General features: G+C 31.4%; 1 protein-coding gene across 1 annotated transcript; it reads left to right on the plus strand.

Annotated features, from left to right (window-relative positions):
* The first annotated feature begins 4,891 nt into the window (after window positions 1-4,891).
* On the plus strand, window positions 4,892-5,270 carry LOC107842005 (em protein H5-like). Its single transcript, XM_016685816.2, has 2 exons — window positions 4,892-5,009; window positions 5,107-5,270. Exons 1-2 carry the CDS (start codon window positions 4,892-4,894, stop codon window positions 5,268-5,270), a joined length of 282 nt encoding a protein of 93 aa, XP_016541302.2.
* Window positions 5,271-25,845: the final 20,575 nt, after the last annotated feature.

Raw genomic sequence — 25,845 nt, forward strand, 5'->3', positions numbered from 1 at the left:
TCAAGATGGCACCTTGAAAATCTAAAAGGACTAGTATATACATAATGCCTAAAAAGGCACCACTGAAGACTTAAATGGTGTGATCAACGTCTACTCTCTCTACCAAGGCCACTAACTGGTCCAGAGAATGCTCGAACCAATATTCACGAGTCCAATGCACAAACTCTCAGAACTGAATGATCCACTCCAGAGTGCTCCACTGACTGTGGGTGAAACCACGCTAAACCAAATATGGGTATACATCTCCCATGGAGAAAGCTTCACAAATGTTTAAAAAACTAAGAACTGGGGTAAAAAACAATATAAAATAACATTGTATGCCAATGGACCATTTTTCAAGCATCTATCAAGTACAACCCATCCATTTTAATTAAAGAAAATTACATCGGTAGGTAACAAGTAGGCCTAGTCAACCTGTCAATAAATCCCCAACTAAATCAAAACCTCAAAATGGGGCTACTGCAATGAAGTTACGTAATCCATAGCTATATTCTATACATCGATGTTGAACTACTCAGCCTTAACTAACTAAACTAATCTTATTGGCGAGCAAGCATCCACATACTAAAATCTATTGCAAATCCCAAGCGGTCATTCAAAAGAGTCAAAAGCCATAACTGGAGAAAAACCACCATATGAAGGTATATGAAATCAAATACATATCCATTGAAGGCATATACACCAACGAATAACCCAGAACCCACCAAGGCTGGAAAAAACACTAATAATAGCCAAATCTTGAGCAACTAGAAAAGATACGATCTTAGCCTAAATTTGGTCAAACCAATGCTCAATCTATAAAAATAAATCTTCACTCCCAAAGGACTAGTTATGACAACTAATACATAAGCACATATCTCTAAGCCAAAATATTCCATAAAGTCATACTAGGTCGAATAAATACAGAAAATGAGAAATTTCTGAAATTCATATATAAAACCCAACCTCAATTCAACTGATCAATGAACCACATCATAGGAAGATCGGACCACCTATATCCACACCAACACTAAGATCAAGACCACTACCAGGCAACGAACCTGCCAAATCAGAAGGGCAAACCTCAGACTGATCAGTCTCCAAAATAGGCCATAAAAATGAGTTATCAATGCTAGAATTATAATAAAACCATAGAACACCAAACCTACCTTCACGTTCACAACCCACTCAATAATTAACCTTGCCTCAATAACAAAAAAAAGACCAACCAACCAAGGCTCTAAGACAAATGGATAAGAATCACAAAAAGGAAAACACTAACTAGTTTACACTAGTCCTGCTTTCTATCATTGTCATGGCCCAAACCATGGTCTGGCCATAAAGGATATCTTAAGTCCATCAAGGATCGTAGACCATCCTTTTTCCTAGCCAGACAGAATATAACACATCTAATAGCGATTAAATTTCAAACATATAATAAGATAGAAAGTAATAAGTTCAAGACATCCAAAAGTGTCAACATCAATACCCAATCGACAGTAATATCCTTAAAGCCTCGATACCAGAAAATAACCTATGTTGTAACATGCCCCCGACCCTGACAATGACAATGATAATGAAATATAAATGTGAAGTCTTCAACTCTAATTTATGGAAGGAAAATTGATGGAATGATCAAGTATTTTAGAGAATAGAAGCTCACCACTTCACCGCAATGACTGACTCTTAGCTTACCTATCATTGTATAGAAAAAGTAGAAGTGCCTTCGGACTTTGCATTGCATGGGGATACAGCATTTAAAGATAGTTAGTGGGTGAGCACTAGCATGTAACTTAGGGTTAGGGTAAAATAATGTCAATCAAAAGTTTATTCCAAACTATAACGCCCCGAATATGGTACCCGGAATGCTACACGATGCTCATGACCCTGAAGGACCACAAGCTAACCCATGACTGATATCTGTAAACTGAGCAGTGAAAGAAACATAAACTGAAAGGTCATAAGGTTCAATACTAGTACATAACTGAAAAATATGGTATAACAATACCAAAACAACTGAGATAATTATCTGAAGATACTGTAGTCTGAAAGCCTCTAAACTGTCTGAATAAGGAGTTGATGGGACATGTCCCCAACTAACTCCAACTACTGAAATAAACTGAAAACTGAAATAGTAATGTGATCATTATGTCCTCGAAGGATGAGGACTCACTGCTAACTCTGATCGATGAACTGGGATTCTACTGGTTCTCTTGAGCTCGTGCTTCTAAACCTATGGTATAAGACACCATAGCATAAATGCATCAGTACTTTGAATGTACTGGTATGTAAGTTAGGTAGGCTGAATGCAATAGGTTCATATGCATGAACAATACTAACTGACTGACTAACATGAATGTGAGAATACATGCATATATACGTAACTGTAACAGACATCGTAATAGGACCGAATGCTAAGTTCTGACTACTGATTTTACTAATAACATGGAATTACTTATATCTGAAGGACTAATACTATGTTACTGATACATAAATAACTATTTCTGACAATTCTGATTATGAAGAACTGGTCTGGTTGACTGTGTCTAATAGCCCTGAAGCTGAATACTGATAACATGAGTTCTGATAACTGATACAACTGATAATATGAGTGAATGTATCTAATAGTCCTAAATCTGATAGAACTAGCTGAGTTTCATACTGTATTTGAGTAACTGAACCTGAGATCAGTCTTATCTGGTGGGTGATCTCTAAATCTAATGATATCGTTACTGATTGACCATAGTTGAGATCAGTCATGTCTAATGGGTGATCCCAGAGTCTATTTATAATAATAAGGAGTGGCTATATCTGACAATCCTAAATCTATACTACTGAGTTGAATTGACTGTATATGACAATCCTTATTCTGTAACTAAAATTGTGGGATGTATTCATCTAACCGACATGCCCCATACTAAGCTAACTGGGGTCCAACCTGTAACCCCAGCTGGAAGGGTGTCAGTACCACGCCACTAGTAAATACAACTCACTACTAGAAAATAGTAAATTTCTGACGGCCAATTTAGTTAGAAAGTGGTCGAAAAATAAGGTACTTCCGACTACTTTCCGACTACTTGATTATAAATATTTATTTAATAATTATAAATATTATGACTACTGTAGTCGGAAATTTAATGAATTTTTTTTTAATAATTATAAATATTCTGACTATTGTAGTCAGAAAATTAATAAAGAATTATTTAATAATTTTAATTATTCCGACTACTATAGTCGAAAAATTAATAAATAAATATTTAATAATTATAATTATTCCGATTACTGTGGTCAGAAAATTAATAAATAAATATTTAATAATTATAATTATTCTACCTACTGTGATTAGAAATTTAATAAATAATTATTTAATAATTTAATTATTTCGACTATTGTAGTCCGAAATTTAATAAATAAATATTTAATAATTATAATTATTCCGACTACTATGGTCAGAAATTTAATAAATAATTATTTAATAATTTAATTATTTTGACTACTGTAGTCGGAAATTTAATAAATAAATATTTAATAATTATAATTATTCTGACTACTATGGTCGGAAATTTTATAAATAATTATTTAATAATTTTAATTATTTCGACCACTATAGTCAGAAAATTATTAAATAACTATTTAATAATTATTATTATTTAATAAATAATTAAATAATTATTATATTGCATTAGCTTACACTGCTTTCAGATCATAAACAACATAACTAATGTATTTTGCACAATTGGATCAAACATGACATATATTTATAAATACAACCACTTTAAACCATTCAAAACAAATATCAAATCAAATAGTTTAAATATCTAAATGTCACAACAAAAAATAAGAACGATAACTACAATCTAATTATCATCATATTCATTATCTTCCTCGTCCTGAAATACTTGCGGCATGTGCTTCTTAACCAACTCCTCTAATTTATCAAATTTAGCAAACTTAGCATCGTTGGCTGCACATTTCTGCGTCAATTCCACAATTTAATTTTTCATCGCGTCCATTCTTCCATGGTTCGTAAAGTAGAAGAGGAACTGGGAAACAATGAAGGACTACTTGAGGATTGGAGAACCCCTGTCCCATAGGTTCTACCTTTCTTTTTACCACCTACCATATTTGTCCACATATTATTCAGCTCTTCAGGTGATGGTTGGACCATGGAACTATCCTATGAAGTAGGTTGGGTTTGAAGCCACTCTTCTATGCTTTTTTGAAATTCTTCCTGAAAGAAAATTATTTGTCAGTATGTAAACAAGCAAAGTTGAGTAATAATAAAATAATGTATGTAAAAGTTATTGTCTTACATATGCATTCTTAGCACGCGGTTCGACCCAATCTCCTCTTGTACCTTCCTTGTTTTTCTTCCTATGTATATCTTCGTAGACATCAATAAAAGGGCGCTCTTTTCCCCCATTTTCATATTTTTGCAAAATTTTAAAAAAAAAGATAATGCAAGTACGAAGACAAGTTCAGACCAAAACATCTTAAGACTAATAATAGATCGTCATGGAGTCCATGATTCGAAAATACTCAAATCCAACAGAAGTAGTAGTTTGGAAAGGGTCTACAGCTATATAGGGAGCCAATGCCCCAAAGTTACTAATACATTCAACAAAAATGTGCCAAAGATATTATACACTATATAAGAAGATATAAGTTAAATTGGAACTCCTGCATCAATTTTCAAGACTTTATACACTATATAAGAAGCTATAAGCTAGAAACTCTAATTATTTTCCAATAGGAGGTGGAATTCACTGCACGCGTCATCTGCTTAACCCCATCGTCTCCATATAAATATCAGGTGTTTCTGGATGTCCTTATAATAGTGTCTGCTTTGTTTTGTTTTTGTCTACTGCTACTAACTACGACTTTGTATTTGCAAAAGCTAAAGAGAGACTAAATGGCATCACAGCAGGAAAAAAGGTCTGAACTCGATCGAACAGCAAAGGAAGGAGAGACTGTAGTACCTGGAGGCACTGGTGAAAAAAGGGCTGAAGCTCAGGAACACCTTGCTGAGGGTATTTCTACTAATTTACCACCAGTATAATAATGAGCATCTTAATTTCTTCTTCAAATGTATTTACTCTTTATGTTTTCATTGTTGTATTGTAACAGGGAGGAGCCGTAGAGGTCAGACGAGGAAGGACCAACTAGTAACTGAAGGCTACCAGGAAATGGGATGCAAGAAAGGTCTGAGCACCGGCGATAAGTCTGGTGGTGACCGTGTGCAGCGAGAAGGGGTTAAGATAGATGAGTCCAAGTATAATACCAAGGATTAATAGCTTTTAGTTAGTTTTCAGTTAGTTTTTACAGTCTGTCGATTGGTCCCCTTGTTAATAAAAGGTTCTTTGCTTTCTGTTTTGTCTAGTTCTTAAGATGCTCGAGTCTTTAATTTCCAATAGTTAATCCACTGTAAAACATAGGACCAGATTTTGATGTACCAGACAGTTTAATCAAATGTTCTTTTAATTATAACTAAATGTATTGTACAATGGATTTAGTTATTTTAGTTTTTCAGAAAGGTGATAGATAATTTTAATGATCATTGTCCAGGCACAAATAAGTCCTTGTTATGTTCTCTTTTTCTTTTCTCTTCTTCAGTACTAATAGTAGGCAGCTTTTTTCTGTGTTGTTTGTTCATACTTCTTTTTTTAATGGGCTTTACAGCTAAATATCCCTTAATCACTTGTTTATCATAACCTGAAAGTTAGTTGTGCCAAAATTCATTAGAATTAGAAAGAGATAAACAAGAAAATAGTACAATTTAGCTCTGTTGGCCATGGTTTCAGTACACTACTTTAATTTTGACTAATCTTCCTTTGACTAGAAAATCACTTCCCTCTTTAAGCTTTGTCAAAATCAAGAATCTCCACTGATAGTGTGCTTTCATTTTCAACCTCCCAATCAGTTGATGGGTCCAAGCTAGATCTCTTAATTAATTAACACTATTAGACCTAATTTAAAAAGTATTAGTAATACTAAATTATATTAGGACAAACAGAAACCTAAGCCGTACTCTTTAATGCGCATGCTTCAACTTGCTGATTTTTTTAATAACCCACGAACCTCTGTCTCCATGTGACATATGGTTTTAATCAACTTCCAAAAGTCAGAACCTACTTTTGGATTTAGTTTCTGACTTTTCCAATAATGGTTATATTAAGTTAATCCTATTAGTTGGTACCAAGCTTCAACGCGTGGTGGTCAAGATGGCAGTGAAAATCATGGATAGTAGTCCATTGGAAGGGTTTCATCAGTTTAACCTTCGAGATGAGCTCTAATGGTTTGGGAAGCCTAGGTTTCTACTGCGGATAATACAATTTATATCATTCCAGGTATGAGCAATAACATAAAATTTATCCCCTACTTCATAGATTAACAAAAAGTGTATTACAATTAGTTTTATCTCAATGATATAGTGTCTTCGAATATGCCTTACCGATTGCTCTTCTCGGTTAATCATAAGCAGAATGGATTTGAGATGGCAACGTACATATGGTCACTGGTAAGAACTCAAGAACTTAGTGTCCTGATAGAGGTTTTGCTTTTCCTATAATGAATTAAGTTCTTCACATATATCCCGTTTGCTGATAATGCAAGGTTCAGGAATTATTTACATATACCCTCCATTATTTATCATTATGCCCAAAGAGAAAAAAAAAAGCTAGTTTCTCTTTCTATCTTTTTTTTAAAGAAGATTTCTATAATCAGACCATCAAAAGCTAGCTCTTAGAAATATTAAAACAAACAGCTTAAAGCTGATACATGAACATAACCTATCTAAATTTCTTTCCCTAGCACAAAAGTCAATTCATTTCTCCCAAAATCACAACTGATGGAAGTCCACATACAAAACACTCCTGATTAAAACCAAAATCAAACCACCACCACTACCACCAACAAACCTAGTGTATTCCCACCAAGTGGTAATACAAGCTGAACAAGATCAAGTTCACAACAAAAGAAACAAGTAACAACAAGAGCAATAACATGTCAACAATGCTAGTGAATCTAAATAGGCCACACACGGCTTCACTAGACTTCAATATGAACAAAAACAAGAGCAACAAGATGTCAACAATGTTAGTGAATCGAAATAGGCCACACACGGCTTTACTAGACTTCAATATGAACAACAACAAGAGCAACAAGATATCAACAATGCTAGTGAATCGAAATAGGCCATACACGGCTTCACTAGACTTCAAAATGAACAACAACTAGAAGATAACAACAATAGTGAATCGAAAGATCCCCACATGGCTTCACTATGTCACAGTATAGAACAGTGAACTAAATGAACAAATCAGAAATTTAAGCTATTATTACCAGTTTTCATCAGTGTGTAGCGAAACTCATCGAACCTTCAGTATGCAACAAGCCACCCATTTGAGACGCTCTATTTTCCTTTGTCCGTTCCCTTCTTGCCCTATATTCAGGAGTATCCTATTTTTTCAAGAACTGATCTCACACATTAGCATTCAGCCATCCAGGTTTTTTCAAGTGCCTCCGGGCCTCATACAAGTGTTCTTTGATACGTTGAGATGCTTTCAACTTGAAAATGCATTGTATTTCATTATCATGACAAGAATTTCATGCACACTTTGTCTGCAAAATAGTTTAATATAAAGTCATGAAATGAGTTGACAGATATAAAGGTAAATTCATCATTGATAGCATACTGAAATGGTAAATTCTTTGATTTTGATTATACCACAAACTGATTCCACATAAGCACTCTAATGTCGAGTCAAATCTCGTTCCAACTACCCCACGGCTCAGTCTAAAAGGGTTTAATTGCTTCTATAACTATATATCTGCTGGCATAAGCGGGAATGAACCTATAATAAAATTACATTAAATTATCTTAGCATTCGAAAATTTTAAAAATTATGAAAAAACATAAGATTTACTTACCCATTATCATCAGGGGCGATAATTAGCCTCCCGTTGCCGTCATATTCTACTACCTCTTTAAATTTAGGAATCTGAGAAGCAGCTGTTGTAGCATTAAACGCTGCAGCACTATCAATGAAAGGCGATGATGTGTTGGGACCTCCAATTCTCAATTCAGAAAGGTTAGGTATGGATGATGTTGAAGGTACAGATGAAGAGCTACTATGGAAACTATTATGGGGAGAAGAGAGTTGGAACTGGTGGGGCGGTGGTGGCATGAAAAATGCATTTAGTAGTGAAATAGTTGCCCTTGGAGGAGGAATAATATTTTTAGTAGCTGGTTGAAAAGTTGTGGTAATAGGTGGTAGTGATGGTGGTGTATATTGACCTTCGGAAAGATTATCAAGTCCTTTCTTACCTTTTTTACGTCATCCATTACCATGACCTTTTGATGCCATTGGTTTTCTTTATTAACCACTTGAAAAAAAACAACAACACAAAAAGGATTTAGTCTATGTTATGTTGCCCATATATGTTTCTTAGATCAAAGAAAAATTAAATTTTGCATTCCCATATTCTATATCCCTCCAAACTTTAATTTGGCAAAATAAATACATAAACTATTACACCTTATTCACCATTATTACAAAGGAAAAAAATCTCTAAAAGAAGGTTAGAAAACTACAAATCCACAGTATTATTATACTAGACAAAAGAACTTCTAAGAGGTTTACATGTGGATATAATATTATACAAACAAGTAATGGAGTAAAATTATTTTGTTCAATGTAAAACTTGTTTTCAAACCAAAACCTCACAAGAGAAGTAAATGTATAATCTGAATGACTAACTGCTTAGATCAAGCATGGGATGTTGAACACTATTGAAATGTCCCGACAATACTACTAATATTAGACCTTGTTACAACAGCTAATAATAAAAACAACAGCTAAAATACAATTCAAGACCTTGTTACAACACATTACTAATAATGATAACAACTTAATCCCCGTCGCTTGTTTCATAGTCATTCATCAATTCTTCCTCATCACTTGTTTCATATTCATTCATCGATTCTTCCTCATCACTTGTTTCATTTTCATCAAGTAACTCTTCCTCACTTATTTCATTTTTATCAATTGGATCTTCCTCGTCATTTGCCTCGGATCTGCCTTCTCCATAATCATGAACATTCAATCTAAGTTCAGAAGGATCAAATTCCTCATACAAGCGTTCGTTATGCTGCAACTCATCTGCGAATTCATCATCCACCCTTTCTTCAACACTTGAAATGTCATTCTGATATGTTACATCCAATTCATCATCTACTACAACTCTACCTACGGGCTTCATTTTTATAACTACCCGCCATGCAGATTTATTCTTACACAAAGAATAAGGAGTGTAATACACTTATTTAACATTTTGTGCAATGACAAATGAATCATAGAGTCTATACTCTCTTGTACGCTTAATTTCAACTATTTTGTACTGATGGTGCACCTTTGTACCTAACTTAGGAGTAAGATCATACCACTTACATCGAAAGAGAACCAATTTTTTCTTTGGCCAACTAATATGATAAGCGAGTTCTAAAATCTCATGAAGCACACCATAATAATCAACACCACCATCACCTTTCACCCAAACCCCACTATTGTTGGTTTTCTTTTCCTTTGATAACTCTTCTGTATGAAATCTATACTCATTGACACAGTACTTAGAAAACTTTCTGACTTTAGCATCAGGTCCCCAAGCTATATCATGTAAAAATTGGCCATTTGGGTCATAATTAAGTGGATTATGAACCTATAAAAAGTTTTTAAAAAGTTAGAATTTAAATATACATGACATTGAACAAAAGTGCAAATTGTGTTAAATATTTAAGTTACACTCACATATTCTCTAAACCACACTGAAAACATGGGATAAATAGCAGCATCCCCATGTAAAACCACGAAGTAGCTGCCCAACAAAGTTATGACTTTCATTAGTTAAAGCTTTAGATAGACCTTGAATTATTGTCCTTAATATAAATACACTCACTTATAAACCGGAAGGACCTGGCGACAATTTAATAATACATGTGTTGTAGATGACTTAAGCTCCACCTCATTCAAATGTCGAACTGGAGAACCTTTCGGACTTTCTTTACCTGGTTGATTGAATATTGAAAATGGTGGTGCCGAAGGATCTGTATTTTCTCTATCATCATGCCTATTAGGTCGGTTTCTCAGACATGGTACATCATGTTCAAAATAATATGAACAAAAATAAGAGGTCTCTTTAGCCAAATAAGCCTCACATATTGATCCCTCAATTCAGGGTCTATTTTTTATTGTTCGTTTACATTTGCCAATAGTCCTGCATAGTATGATCTTTTAGATGAAATAATGTTCAATTAAAACACATGAAGGTAAATGTTAAAAGTCAATACCTCTCAAAGAATACATCCATCGACACTGAACAGTACCTCCAAGTCGTGTCTTTCGCACAAGGTGAATTGGAAGATGCTCCATAAAATCAAAAAAAAACTGGAGGAAAAATTTTGGCCAACTTGTTTAAGATTAAGCGAACGTTGATATCCATCAAAGATAGGTTCTCCTCCCTTAATGTGTTAGAACATAAATCTTTGAAAAATAAGCTAATCTCTGCTATGGGCTTCCAAATTCTATTGGGCAATGTACAGAATGCAATAGGCATCACTGACTCCATGAAAATGTGATAGTCATTGCTCTTCATAGAGGCCAACTTTCCTTCCTTCATGTCAACACACCTAGACAAATTTGACACATATCCATTTGGCATTCTCAAATTGTTAACCCACTCACAAATCACTCTTCTATCCTCCAAAGTGAATGTGTAACTGACCTTGGGCTTCTGAATCTTATTGTTTAAGTATGTCAGGTACAACTCACTACGCCGATAATACTCCTTTAAGTCCATCCTGGACTTTAAGTTATCTTTTATTTTGTTACTTACATCCATTACTGTATTAAACAAGTTGTCAAAGAAGTTTTTCTCAATATGCATAGGATCCAGATTATGAGGTAGAAGATTATCGTTCCAGTAATCTAATTCCCAAAATATACTTCATTTAGTCCAGTTATGTGTTACACCATAATCAGGTATCCTGGATGGTGCAGACTCTATTACCTTAGGCAGATTCCTCACTTTATCCCAAATTTCTTCTCGTGACAAAATTGGCGGTGGCTCCTCAAAATTAGTCTTATTCTTCATAAAATCACTAGTATTTCTCCTAAACTCATGTTGCATTGGCAAGAATTGACGGTGACAGTCAAACCATGATTTTTACCTCTATGTTTCAAAGTGAATGCTTTTGTGTCTTCCATACAACAAGGGCAAGCTAATTTGCCCGCAGTCGACCACCCAGACATCATTTCATAAGCAGGATAGTCATTTATAGTCCACATCAAAGTAGCACGTAATCTAAAGTTTTGTTTCATTGATACATCATATGCTTTCACACCTTCATGCCACAATAAGTTCAACTCATCAATCAGTGGTTGCAGATACACATCAATCAAAACTTTTGGATTGCGAGGACCTAGAATTATGCAAGTTAGAATATATACTGACTCGTCATACATAATTCAGGCGGGAGATTATAAGGAGTCACAAACACCGGCCAGTATGAATATGGTGTAGCTGAGATAGAAAATAGAGTGAATCCATCAGTAGATAATCTCAACCTAATGTTTCTTGGTTCACTAGCAAAATCCGAATACACACTATCAAAATGCTTCCATGCTTCTCCATCTGACGGATGACATAAAATACCAGGTGGTCTTTTATTTTCATAGTGCCATCTCATATGAGGGGCGGAGCTCATTGATGCATACAACCTCTTTAACCGTGGTATAAGGGGTAAGTAATGCATCGACTTCACAGAAACTTTTTTCCCTTTGACATGTCTGACTTTCTTATAACGAGGCTGATTACAAAATTTGCAATGCTCTAAATTTGCATCTTCCTTATAGAACAACATGCAACCTTTCTCGCAACAATGAATCCTCTCTGATGAAAGTCCTAACTTAGAAACCAACTTCTTTGTTATGTAAAAATCTTTTGGTAAGTCAAGTTTATTTGGGTTAAGTTCATTCATAAGTCCAATGATAGAGTTCATGCCCTCTTGAGAAATAGAATAATCTGACTTAATACTCAGTAACCGAACGGCAATAGATAACTTAGAATGCATTGACCCTTCATACAATGGATGACTAGCTTCCTTTATCTGTTCATAAAAGTTCTTATCCTCATCATTTGGTTTATTTTGAGCCCCTGAGTGTTTCCCAAAAACATCTCTGACCATCTCACTGTATCGTGAACTTTCAATATTATTCTCTTTTATTAGGCTTTTCACAAAATTCTGAAAAGCAAAATCATTAGCAGCACTACTATTTCCATGAGCTGTCCACATAGTATAATTAAACATAAAACCTTTCCTATAAAGATGTAATGTAACAGCATCTGGACTCAATAACTTTCAACACTTGCAATTTCAATAAAGACATCTAATTGTCCCTTCAATAAGAAAATCATTAAGTGTCATTGTTTTAGTAATAAACCCAGCTACCCCATGTTTATATTCCTCCCTCAACCCCGCACGGTTAGGATAAAGTCTACTATACACCCATGTACGATCTTCATTTTTCATCTACAGAAGAACAACAACAATAATAATAGAGAAGAGAAATAAATACATGAGAAACAACACAACTTCTTTTTATACCACTATTCAAATCATATCTAAATAAAGAATTTATATTGTAATCATCCTTAACTTTGCAAACATTATTCTAAATCAAGAAGACAACATAACATTTTTCAATCATAAGACCAAGAATTTTTAGACACGTCTGGGCTGAAATTACAAGAAAAAACAAGCTCAAGTTGGACGAAAAAAATGGTAATATGAATGTTATAGGAATAAGACCAAGTCTTACAGTACAGTGATATTAGTAGCCAATAGACATTAGCTTTGAAAATTAGTCAAATTAACTTTTAGAAAATGAAACATGCCAACTAATATGAAACAGAGGGTATATAATTTTTTAAAATTTTAACATAATTTGAAGTTTGGTATTTGTTGTTTTCCTGTAAATAGTAGCAACAGTTGCATATCAATGCATAAATAATTGCAAAACTAAATACTTTTGCTAGTTAATTAATAGGGAATACTTTAAAGTGGTACATTTAAATTTATCAATAACCAAATATCAGGGTTACTCATTTTTTAGGCAAATACTTGAATTTTTCTAGGTAAAAACTTCAATAGGGAGTATTTTGGGGGATATCTTTTGCTAAAGTTAAAGAGTATTTTATTCCTAAAATAACTGTATATTAACTTTAATTAAGTTTATTGATTAATGATTATTACGTATGAAAAAACTACAACTCAGTTAAACATAAGTCTCCAGAATACTACCTCTACAAGAACACTAGTTGCAGTCTGCAGCAGTGAGCAGCCCAACCAGAATGACGACTTTTGGTTCCAAACTGAGTTTGATGCTTTTGATTGACACCAACGCTTAGAAAGTACTATCTGCATTCACACAATAAGTAGGTTCAGTTATTAGTGGAGATTTCTCCTTTCTGTTTTTCATAGTAATAGAAATGTTATGAAATGATGCTAGAGGAACAAGAGCAGTAACACCACTTGAAAATAATGCAAAGTAAACATCAATTTCGAATGAGAAGTAACACATTAAAATATCTATCGTCTCATGGTCACCAAGTTCTCAAAATAAATCTATACTTTGCACAAAATCTTGTGAAAGCTACTTCACTGCATGCAGCGTAAGCAATTAAGGCAATGGAATGGAAAAGGGTTGGCTTAAACAGACTCTTTTTAACAGTTGTAACAACTTTTAACTTAGCAAATGGCAAGTTTTCTTTGGAACCAGTTTTTCATATTATATTATATTGTCAGTTCTTTATAACAACAAATAATATCCTAACCAACGGCAACGTTATAAAGAGATTTAGTTATATCTCACAAGACATATCCCATTGCAGTGTCTCTAATTAAAGGTCATCTGATTGGACGCATGAGAGAAACTAATACACGAATTAGTTGTTGGTATTATATAATTCCTTGTTTGGTAGTGTTTTCAATTTATTAAAGACATATAGAGTATTTTTTTTTCTTCGAAATTATGCAATGCATGCTATTTTTTAATATAATCAAATCACACAATCAATAAGAAATAATTTCAACATTTCTAATACACTCTATTCTATATTATTCTTATATACACCACCAAACGATCCCTAATGTTCAGTAACGGCTAACGTGTTTGATATAACCATTTTTATTGGACTCTCAAGACAAGCTGAGGACTTTAATTTTGAGAAGATTCATTTTATAGTTTTTGAAACACAATTTTTTTCTAGTTCATTTGCTTTTTAAACGAGCCAAATTGTGTTGTATTGTTAGACTCATTCTGTCTTTCTGTTATTGTTATCGTCATAGTTTGACAAATGTAAGCATCAAGAAAATTATGTTTCACGAGTACGCATTAGCTGTGCCTAAACAATCTGAGTTCTGACTTCCTAAGAAGATAAGAAATTTGTCTTTGTTACTCTAATTCAATACTAAAATAATAGTAGTATTTTCAAATGATAAATAATTTACGTAGTGCTAATATGCTGCAAGTTTCAACCTGCCAAGCCACAAATACTAATCCATTATGTAGTTTGTCCATTGTTCCAAGGCAAACAAATTTAGGAGCTCCACTGACCTCAAATAAATTGTTGAGAGAAAAGCAACAGAATAGATGATCAAATACAACAAATTGCACAGCTTGATCAAAGGCCAAGAGCTCCGAACGGTACAATGTGCAACTAAATTCGATGAAAATAAGATACAACCTACCATAAAACATGAACAAAATAATTGATTTAGTGGCGTAGATTCTACTACTTTTTCCTAAAAGCAATTACGACAGCTGAGCAGTTATCTTTGCATTGACGCTCATGGACTGCCTCTCGCACAAAATGGCAACTTACAAGTGCATATAACTAAAGTGATGGAGTTGAGGTAGAGATAAACCAACTTACCTCGAATCAGTGAGAAACGTAGCCTTCACGGCATACACTGACCGTCGCCGTTACCAATACTTGCGAGAAATGGAGCCTTCCATCGCCGTTACCAATTTCTGACAGAGATGCGGAGAGAAGGAAGGCAAGAGAGAGAGATTTCGTGCCCTAAATTTATGAGAGAGAGAGAGAGAAAGTGAGAGAGAGTGAATTGGGAACGTTGTATTTTGTGTATATTAAATGTAAATTTTCGAATACTTCCGTCGGATAAAAAATTAATTTTTTTAATTATTTAAAAGTTCTGACTATTTCGATCAGTAGATCATTAAATTATAGAGTTATATTTAAATCAATTATTTATAAGATTTCCGACTTCAGTAGTTGAAAATATATATAATTTTTTATTTATATTTAAATTTTTCGACTACTTCAGTCGAAAATACATATTTAGTCATTAACTTACATAACTATTTAATATTTTCGACTACTTCAGTCGAAAATAAATATTTAATATTTTACTTAAATAATTATTTAATTTTCGTGTAAGGATCCGATTATATATATACTAACATATTTATATAATTATTTTTATTTTTTACTACAGCAGTCAGTAATATATATTTAATAATTTATGTCATTTATTTTTAAAATTCCGTATAAAAGAATATTATACATTTATTACTATATTTATTTAAGTATTTACATTTACAACTATAATGGTCAGATATATATTTAATTAATTTTTAATTTTATATAGTTAGTAGTATTTTCGACTGCAGAAGTCGAAAATGTACATTTAATAATTTTTTAATTATTTCTTAAGGGACCTGATTATATATTTAGTGTTATATTTATTTAATTTTGTAATTTCTGAGTACTATAGTTGAAAAAAAGGTTAAATATATTTAATTATTCAATGGTCAGATATATACTTAATTATTTATTAATTTTATTTAATTATTAGTATTTTCGACTGCAGTAATCAGAAATATATTTAATAATTCATTTAAATGGTTATTTAATTTTCATATAAGGGACTGATTATATATTTAATATTATATTTATTTAATTATTTATATTTCCGACTAGTCGGAAATATATTAAACTAATTATTAATTTTATTTATTAGATTTTCTGACTACGATAGTCAGAAACTTATATTTATTAATTTATTTAAATAATTATTTAATTTTCATATAACGAACTGATTATAAATTTAGTAATATATTTATTTAATTATTTACATTTTCGACTACAATGGTCGGATATATATTTAATTAATTATTAATTTTATTTATTTATTAGTAGTTTCGACTATAGTAGTAGAAAAAATATATATTTTATAATTTATTTAAATAATTATTTAATTTTCATGAAGGAACTAATTATATATTTAATAATATATTTATTTAGTTATTTATGTTTCCGACTACAGTGGTTGGATATATACTTAATTAATTATTAATTATTTTTTTGACTACAGTAGTCAAAAATATATCAATTTTTTAAATAATCATTTAAATTATATATATGAGATTAATTATATATTTAGTATTATATTTATTTAATTATTTATATTTTCGACTACAGTAGTCGGATATATAATAAATTAATTATTAATTTAATTTATTAAATTAGAATTTTCGACTACTATAGTAGGAATATATATTTCCCTGAATTTGCCGCCAAGTATTGTTTTTGTCACAAATAAGTATTGAAAATGTATTTTGTAAAAAATAAAAAATAAAAAATAAAATTTCCGACGAAGTAGTCGGAAATTTCCGATCGAAGTATTCGGAAATTTCCGACTACTTTTTTCAGTCGAAAATTTTTAGTCGGAAAAATGCAAATTTCTAGTAGTGATACTGTTGTGGAGTCAGTCCTAATCTAGCGGGTGACCCCTGGGATCAATCCTATACATTTAAATGCGCTAATAGGTGATCCCTGAGTATGTCAGTCCTATCTAATGGGTAACATCTCGTACTTATGCTGGCTACGTAGTTCTGAAACTTAGGAATTGCTTCTAGGAATTTCAGTCCTATCTAGTGGGTGGATCCCCATTCCTAGGCTCGCTCGGTGCTGAATCCTACTCTCATATTAAGATAGTCGAGATAATAAATAACATATTATAATCTCATATATTATTTGAGTAGAATCTTAAAACATTAAAAAATATAAGTATAGCGTAATATTTGATGCATCAAACACCATACAGTTTCAGATTCAGAAAAAAAAAAAAAAAAAAGGAAAAAGAAGGGTATTAAAAAGCTAGAAATAAAGTCGGTTGCTAATAAAATAGGGTTAAATGATAGCAACAAATATTAGTTTATTACAGAATTTAAATACATGTAAAAGAAGAGGACAATGTAAGGAGCAAGACAAAACAACAATAATCAAAAATTGATTAAACCTAATTATATTCCAAACAATGACGAAGTTTACAGAAATTAATAAACCAACAAAAGCAAAATTAGTTGTCTCTATGAATATGAATTTTTATCTCATCTTTTCTGAGTTTTCTTTCTCATCTTGTGCTGCAATTGTTGGCTCCTCTTTGAGTCTTTCTTACCCAACCTCCCAACAATAAACACAACAGGCTTTATGCATGGATTCTTCGATTTGAAGTAATTGATTAGCGTCAAAAATTGAGAAGACGTCAAGAATCTGTAATTTTTAGAAATACACTTACATGCACCGACAGATCAGATAAAACTACAGACATGCCTATACAATATCTAATAAGAAGTCATGTAGAAAACTAAAATTGAAACAAATGAACAAACTCTCAAAAGGAATTCAGAAAGTGATGAGCAAAAATCATTGCAAGAAAGGAGAAAAAAAAAAAACTACCAAATTAATAAAATAATATATAGGCATAAACGAAATGTTCGGAAAAAAGCTCAAGCCCAACCAAATGTTGGAAAAATCAAATAAGATGAGACGAAAGGGAGAGCTCAAATAAAAATGTTTGACAGTGAAAATAGAACCAGAAAAATAAAGAAAATTCCTCAATGAAATGAAAGGACACGTGTTTACAGGAGAGAACACAAATAGTTATCGATTAGCCCATAAAGTAATTGATATTAACGAATTTACCCTTCACCGGACACAAACTTTCACTTATTAAATAGTAGAATACTCTTTGTTGACTCCAATTTCAAATATTTTATTTTAATGTCAAACTCAAATATTGTTCAAATAATTTCTCTCTTATGTTTTCTTTTAACCCAAATATAATCCAACACATACGATTTTGTTGAACTGTTTTGCACATGACTTTGAATTGACCATTAATACTGTTTTCTTACATGAGTTGGAATTGTCTCCTTTCATTATATCATAAAATATAGTATTAATGAACTTTTTATTAAAGATTTCATTATTATAGTATGAATGAATTTTTTTAATTAAAAATTACTCCTTGTCTTACTTTCCTTTTAGTCCTTTTAAAAAAAAATAATTTTTTTTGGTAATATTTTAATTTCAACTTACCACATGACATGTTGTGGACCACAAGATTAAAGGACATTTTGCTATATTTGATGCAACTTTAATTTAAAGCCACAAGATTCAAAAGTCCTTTTTATTTTCTTAAATTGTATATCAAGACAAAGTAGGTCATTATTTTTTAAACGGAGAGAGTATATAATATAATATCGGTTTTAAACATTATATTCTTAATCAAGGCATTTTCAATTAATTAATGACTTCAAATAAAATTTTATTTTGCGACCTTACTGTTTTCTTACATGAGTTGGAATTACTTTCTTTCACTATATCATAAATTATAGTATTATTTAACTTTTTATTAAAGATTTCATTATTATAGCATTAATAAAAAAATTTAATTAAAAATTATAGGATATAATTTCGGTTTTAAACATTATATTCTTAATCATGGCATTTTCAATAAATTAGTGACTTAAAATAAAATTTTATATATATATATATATATATATATATATTAGTACTTTATATAAGCGAAGGTTTTGACGTCTGTTGAATGTCAAAAGAAATTTGTGTAGGAATAATTTTGTCCTTTCATGTGATGTGCTGATGAGTTGATACAGCTTCATTACGTGTGGCATTGGATACGTGCTATTTCCTCCCTTTTCCTTATCTTTCCACTGCTTTCTCCGTTACTAGATATCAATGGCCGTGTTTTTTTTAATCTTAATTTAAATTATTAAAATAATTTATATTTTTAATTATTATAATTTATAATATTTTTTTCTTCTGTTTCAATTCAAATAATGCTAGTATCAGTCAAATAATTTATATTTTTAAAATTTTTGAAGTTGTTAATTAAGTGATTTACAATGTCTTTTACATTATTTTTCAATAATATATGAATATTCTCCTGTCTCAATTTATGTGGACAAATAAAATTTTGACAGTCAATCAAATTTGTTTTACATATATACTTTTATATTAAGTTTTTAACTATTGTGATTTATAACACTTGTTATTTTATTTTCAAATAATATACATTATTTTATATCTTGTTCTGTCTCATCCCAATTTATGTGCACTAATATAATTTCAATAGTCAATCAATTTTTTTATGTAGACATATCATTTTATGTCTCTTTTATTTTTTTTATAAAATATTATCAATTTTTTCAATACTTAGACGATTATAATAATTAATTAGAGGTGATATATTACAATTTCATTGAAAGAAATGAAGCAAACATGTCTTAAGTGACTTGTAATAATTAATTAGAAGCGACATAGCAAAATTATTATAAAAATGTATAATAATTAATTAACAATGATATAATAAAATTACGATTGAAACAGACATACATGCCTATTTTACTTTTTTTCTAATTAAATATTATTAATTTTTTAATATGTAAATGATTTATAATATTTAATTAGAAATATAATAATTAATTAGAGATGATATAGTAAAATTACGATTGAAGCAACTGAAGCAGACATGTCATAAATGTTTATTTTAATTTTTTATTAAATATTATCAATTTCCCAATAAATAAATGACTTGTAATAATTAATTAGGGGTAATATAATAAAACTAAAGTTGAAGCAGCTGAAGCAAGCATGTAGACTTCATGCTTGCTTTGCTAATATGGTAAAATTACGATTGAAATAGCTAAATTAGTCATAAATTTCCATTTTACCTTTTTTTAATTAAATATTATTAATTTTGTAATATGTAAATGAATTACAATATTTAATTAGGGATACAATAATTAATTAGGAGTAATATAGTTAAATTACGATTGAAGTAGCTGATGGAGATATGTCATAAACGTCTATTTTAATTTTCTTTATCAAATATTATTAATTTTATAATACAAAATGACTTATACTAATTAATTAGGGGCGATATAGTAAAATTAGTTGAAGCAGCTAAAGCAGGCATGTCGACCTCATGCCTGCTTCAGCTGCTCAACTCCCTCTTACGGTAAAATTATGATTGAAGCAGCTGAAACGGTCATAAATGTGTATTTTTACCTTTTTGTTAATTAAATATTATTAATTTTATAATACATAAATGACTTACAATATTTAATTAAAGATACAATAATTAATTAGGTGTGATATGGTAAAATTACGGTTGAACCAATTGAAGCAGATATATAAAAATATCTATTTTAATTTTTTATTAAATATTATTAATTTTTTAATATATGGATAATTTATAATAATTAATTGAGGGGTGATATAGTAAAATTACAGTTGAAGCAGCTGAAGCGGGCATGTCGACCTCCTACCTGTTTCAGCTGCTCAACTGGTTCTTATAAATAAGACTAGTGGGAGATTTCCCGTGCTATGCACGGGCCCAATGAGTTGGTAGTGAAACTTGAATGTATCGCTAATTGTATTGATAGAGGCAATGTGAAATTTAGAGATGAAGCTACGCTTACAAAAGATTTCGAAGAAAGCAACTAAAATTTAAGTGTAGACTTCACATCATTAAAGCTAATTAATTTATTGTCCTTTCCGCGCTTTACTCTGTATTGCCTACTGCGTTCTTTTGTCCCACCTACGTTGCAGTTTTTGCTGCTCACTGATGTTTGCACTCGTGTTAACGTATTCTGGAAGACAATATCTTGCATCAATATCTCTATCTTATATCAACATCTGCTTCCAAGTAAGTTATTAATAGGACATGAATAATTTTTTTTCCTTTCCTAAGATTTCTACAATAAAGTAAGAAGAGGTTACAGGCAAACCCAACACAATTCAGGAAGCAGATGTTTTTGCATTGATGAGTGCTCTTGTAGTAAGATATGATATACCTATAACGTCATTTTTTTAAACAATTGTAGTGGAGTTTGAGACTTTCTACGCAACATGTTTGTAAAGAATAGGTATCAAGAAAGCAACACTTTTGAACAATGAAGAAAAGATTAGATAAATATCTGTTTAAGATTTATAAATTGGAGATACTCATTACATCTAAACGTTGTCATAATGTTGTAGCTACAACCAAGGAAACATTCTGCATTGTCAAAACTAAATAATAATGAAGCTGGAATAAGTTATAGTCCATATTAGAGCACGCAGGACAACTACGCAGGTTCTTCTATTAATACAGCAGCTAAGTTAATGTCTAAACTTAGTACGATGGACTCCTGCAATAAATTGTGTGTATACAACAACAATAATATACTTGGAGTAATCCCATAAGTGAGATCCCTAGAAGAAAGAGTGTACGCAGAGCTTACTAATATGTTGTGGAGATAGATAATTTGTTTGTGACAGACTCGCAACTGAAGCAACCCATAACACGATAATTACAAGTTATTTGTGATGACCATTTACAGGGTATACAACATAGTGGTTTTGATAAATGATGATTCAATGAGATCATCTCTGACAAAAGAATAAATAATCAAGAACTTTGAGGGGAGACAGATAGACAGATAAGGAGGTTTTTTCAATTAAAGTTATAGAAGTAGATACCAAGCATAATAGTTATATTTAGTCAGGAGGAGTAATATTCTTGCATGTGATTATGTTAACCCATATAGAAAAGTGAAATGCTAGTAAATAAAAATAACCAGAGAAATATCGACAAAAAAATTTACTAAAGAAGAAGAATCTATCTATTTACTATCTTTTCTCTCTCTCTCTACATATTTATATATATATATAAAGAAGCTTGAACCTGCTAATGCTGGAATATCAGTGAAAAATCCTGTAACATTTTATCTATTTAATCCACTTAAATTTGCGATTCATAAGAAAATGATAGTATAATGCAGGAATATACTCTAGTTGGCAGAACAAATAATAAACAAGTCAAGAGAAAATGATGTGGCTTAGCTCGTGCTGATCAGATTTAGAAAGAAAAAAACTTCCTATTTAATGAAAATATGGATCAAATAATAAATTCAAATTGAAACCCGCATTAAAAAGGACACATAAAAATCAGTATCTGCATATATCTAATCTGGTATCTCATAGGTGAAGAACTTACCAATTTCCTCAAGCTCCTCCCTAATTTTTCCAAGCTCAGCAACATCTGAGAACTTAACATTGATATTTTTCTCTAAATACTAAGGAAATTTCTTATTATGTGCTCTTCAAACATGAGCACCTGGCTCATGAATTGCATAGCCTTCATATAAGGATTTTCTTCCCTTTCCTTCCTTCTTCTTCGCCATCTTTAACGCTCTCAATTCCTTCGAATTCAGGGTTTTACCTTATAGTTTTCCAATGCAAATCGATTGTCTAGTAGAGTATTTCTTGCACTAAAATTTTTAGTTAGAACGTCTGAAGCGAGAGGACTCCATGTGGAAAAATCAATTCCATAATTGTTATACAGAGAGAGGTACTCACATTCGACCTGCAACCAATTAATAAGGTCAATGTACTGTTAGACAAAAGACACATGATAACAATAAAAGGAAACTGTACATTATTTTTCTTCTTGTTTTAAACCTTGGAAGCCATCATAATTAGACAGCAACAACACATAAAGCCATTAAGGTCTGGCCTACTTCTATTATTTTAATATTTAATACAGCAAAACATAATGTTTCCATCATAAGTCTAAGCAAATTCATTTAGAATAGTAACACATATTTCTTAATCCTGAATAACTCAAGAATTTTCTATATGCATTAATCTGTATTTAAGCATGTTTCATCACAAAATAATATTTATCTATAAAGATAAAATTAAGGCTCTCTATAACAACAAGATCTGAAAGTGTCGTATTATGTGAGATGCAATCTAACAATAGCGTCTGAAAGTGTCGTATTATGTGATATGCAATCAAACTTAATGGAGTAAATTCATTTGAAGAAGGAAATGATTTTCTAAAGATTTAAGTAAGATTGCACCCCTGCATTATTTCATAAGAAATCAGACAGTCAAGATTTTTTTTTTCATTAGCAGTGAAAAAGTCAAAATATAGGATAAAAACTGTTTTAAGTTTCAAGAAGGTTGGAAGGGAGTAATCAGAGGAAGATTTAGGGTGGGCTATGAACCAACTCAGTGGCTGGCCTATTACTCTCGATTCGAAACAAGCATTTAAATTTATACATATAATAAACTTACGCTGAGAGTCGAAATAACGAATAATAAAGTAACCAACTTTCATAAGTAAGGAATCTAAAACAACTATATGCAGTCAAAAATAGTAAAAGTCATCACCGAGGAGAACTCATAGAGACTGTCGAGTCGGAAACTTCTGAGGTTGGAAATTTCTTTACGAAAGACTGTAAGGTAGAGTACAAACGTTAAAATTCAGCGACAGTTATAGTAGAAATGTTTGTTTAATATGAAAACACTCAAGCGATGAAATCGAATACGAAAGCACTCAAGCGGTGAAATCAAAAACCAAAACATTCAGGCACATAAACAATACAAACATCTAAATAACATAATTTTTATCAGAAAAAACACCTAATATTCTATTTGTTTCTACAAGGTCAAAATTACATAGTATTAATTTGGTGGGCATATGCATTAAGCTGACAGATTATTTAACCCTTTTTTTTAGAACCACAGTTGCCGTACAAATAAGGCCTTCTGGGTTGGTTTGTCAAGCTACGGGCATAGCTTTGCTACCTTATTAACTCTAGACACCTCAATCGTCATACAACAACAACTGCAGCAGTAACAATACTGAAAATTCTGTGCTAATTGAAGAATTTTATCAAACACCTTCAAAACAAATAAATTTTTTGTGTAGAAATTGTAACTCTTATCAAATATGTTTCTATAGAAATCCTGACTCAATGAAGAATTTTGTCAAATACCTTCAAAACAAATAAATTTTTTGGCTAAAAAACTGTAACTGCTATGAAACATGTAAGATGATGTACAAGGAAATACAAATCAAGGGGAAAATATAAAGAATGAGAATGTGGAGGAAAAAATTATTACAACTATAGCTGAGAAAATTCCACAGAAAACAACGATCATGCGATCGAAAAATTAGCACCGACCTTTGTAATTTCAATCGAAATCTATCCAGATAAGCAATGAATAAAGAAACTAAGGTGAAGAGAGAAAGGCAACAAAAGTTGTTGTGCACGAATCATATGCAAAGCAAGATTACCCAGATAACCAATGAAATGATCAAAATGCCCCTTATGTAGCGACACAGACATGTCGATGAAGAAGTCTGTGCTTGGCCCAATTCCTTCTTATATAATAAGGGAAAGAATCTCCATTTTTATTTCAATTCAACAAATATATAAGCACGTAAATGCAGCAATTAACAAATCAAAAACAAATTCTCTATTGGTGTGCCTGCTCTCAACCGGATATTTTCTTTCTCGTGTTTGGGATAGTAAAAATTTTATTTACTGTGACGATGTCTTCCTATTTTGAGGATTTATGGGATTGTGCTTTCTTGGTCTTTGGAATGAAATTTTAATTTTTTATTTGATTTTGCTCACAGTTGATGTCTGCCTATTTTAAGGATTTATAGGGTTGTGGTTTCTTGGTCTTTCAAATGAAATTTCAATTTTTTGTTTGATTTTGTTCACATTTTGATGTTTTGTTCTATGATATTATGTGGTTTGTAGCTCAACTTGCTATTTATTTTGGTAAAAATTATGTAGATGGATGAGTATATTGCAGTTGTTGGTTTTATTTGTTCGACATGAACGTTTGCTTTTTTGAACCCCTTCTGAAAAATTATCTGCAGTGTTTTCTTGGTCTATATATTTGAATTATTGGACATTCTTTTGGTCAAAATTGATGATTTTTTCTCATGATTGGGTATTTGGATTTGTTATGTTATTGATTTTTGCAACACTTTTTTGCAGTTTCATTGCGATTGTGTTTATTGTTCTTTGTTTTGAGTCGAGGTTTATCAAAAATAACCTCTCTACTTCGTAGGAGGTAGTGGTATGGACTGCATATATATTATCCTATCCAGACCGCATTTTATCGGAATACAGTGGGTATGTTGTTGTTGTTGGGGTTTGTCTGAATTACTGAGATTACTATTTCTGTTGTGATGAACGTTGCTTATTTTAAGGAATTAGAGTTTTTCTGCGTTGGGGAAATTAACGTTTTAAGTCGTTCTTCGCAATTTACATACTGGGTTAGTGAAATTTGTCATTTGATCTGCCTAAAAATTTTGAGTTGTGTTTCATTATTTAGGTACTAAAATTTTAAAGCAAAAATATAATATAAAGCCAGAGTAAGATAATCTCTCTAGAAGTAGGTTGATTCTTTCTGGTTGATGAATTTTCCAGAGGGGTTTTCTCCTCTCGATACTGGGAACTTTTGTTTGGATGAATTTTGTTGGCGGGCTTTGCTTTCTTCATTATTGTTGGAGCATAGTACATAAATTTTCCTTTTTGAGCATCTTTTTACTATAATATAGATTTCCTGTAAATGTAATGCCTCCTTCCTTACATAGTACTACAACATTAAATTCTCAATCAAACAATA

This window comes from Capsicum annuum, chromosome 9, assembly GCF_002878395.1.
Source record: "Capsicum annuum cultivar UCD-10X-F1 chromosome 9, UCD10Xv1.1, whole genome shotgun sequence".
NCBI classification, from domain to species: Eukaryota; Viridiplantae; Streptophyta; class Magnoliopsida; order Solanales; family Solanaceae; genus Capsicum; species Capsicum annuum.

Bases quoted from the DNA above. Each gene is read 5' to 3' on its own strand.
- LOC107842005 (XM_016685816.2), top strand. From the start codon at position 4,892: ATGGCATCACAGCAGGAAAAAAGGTCTGAACTCGATCGAACAGCAAAG. The intron at 5,010-5,106 runs GTATTTCTACTA...GTATTGTAACAG, and splicing joins TCAGGAACACCTTGCTGAGG to GGAGGAGCCGTAGAGGTCAG.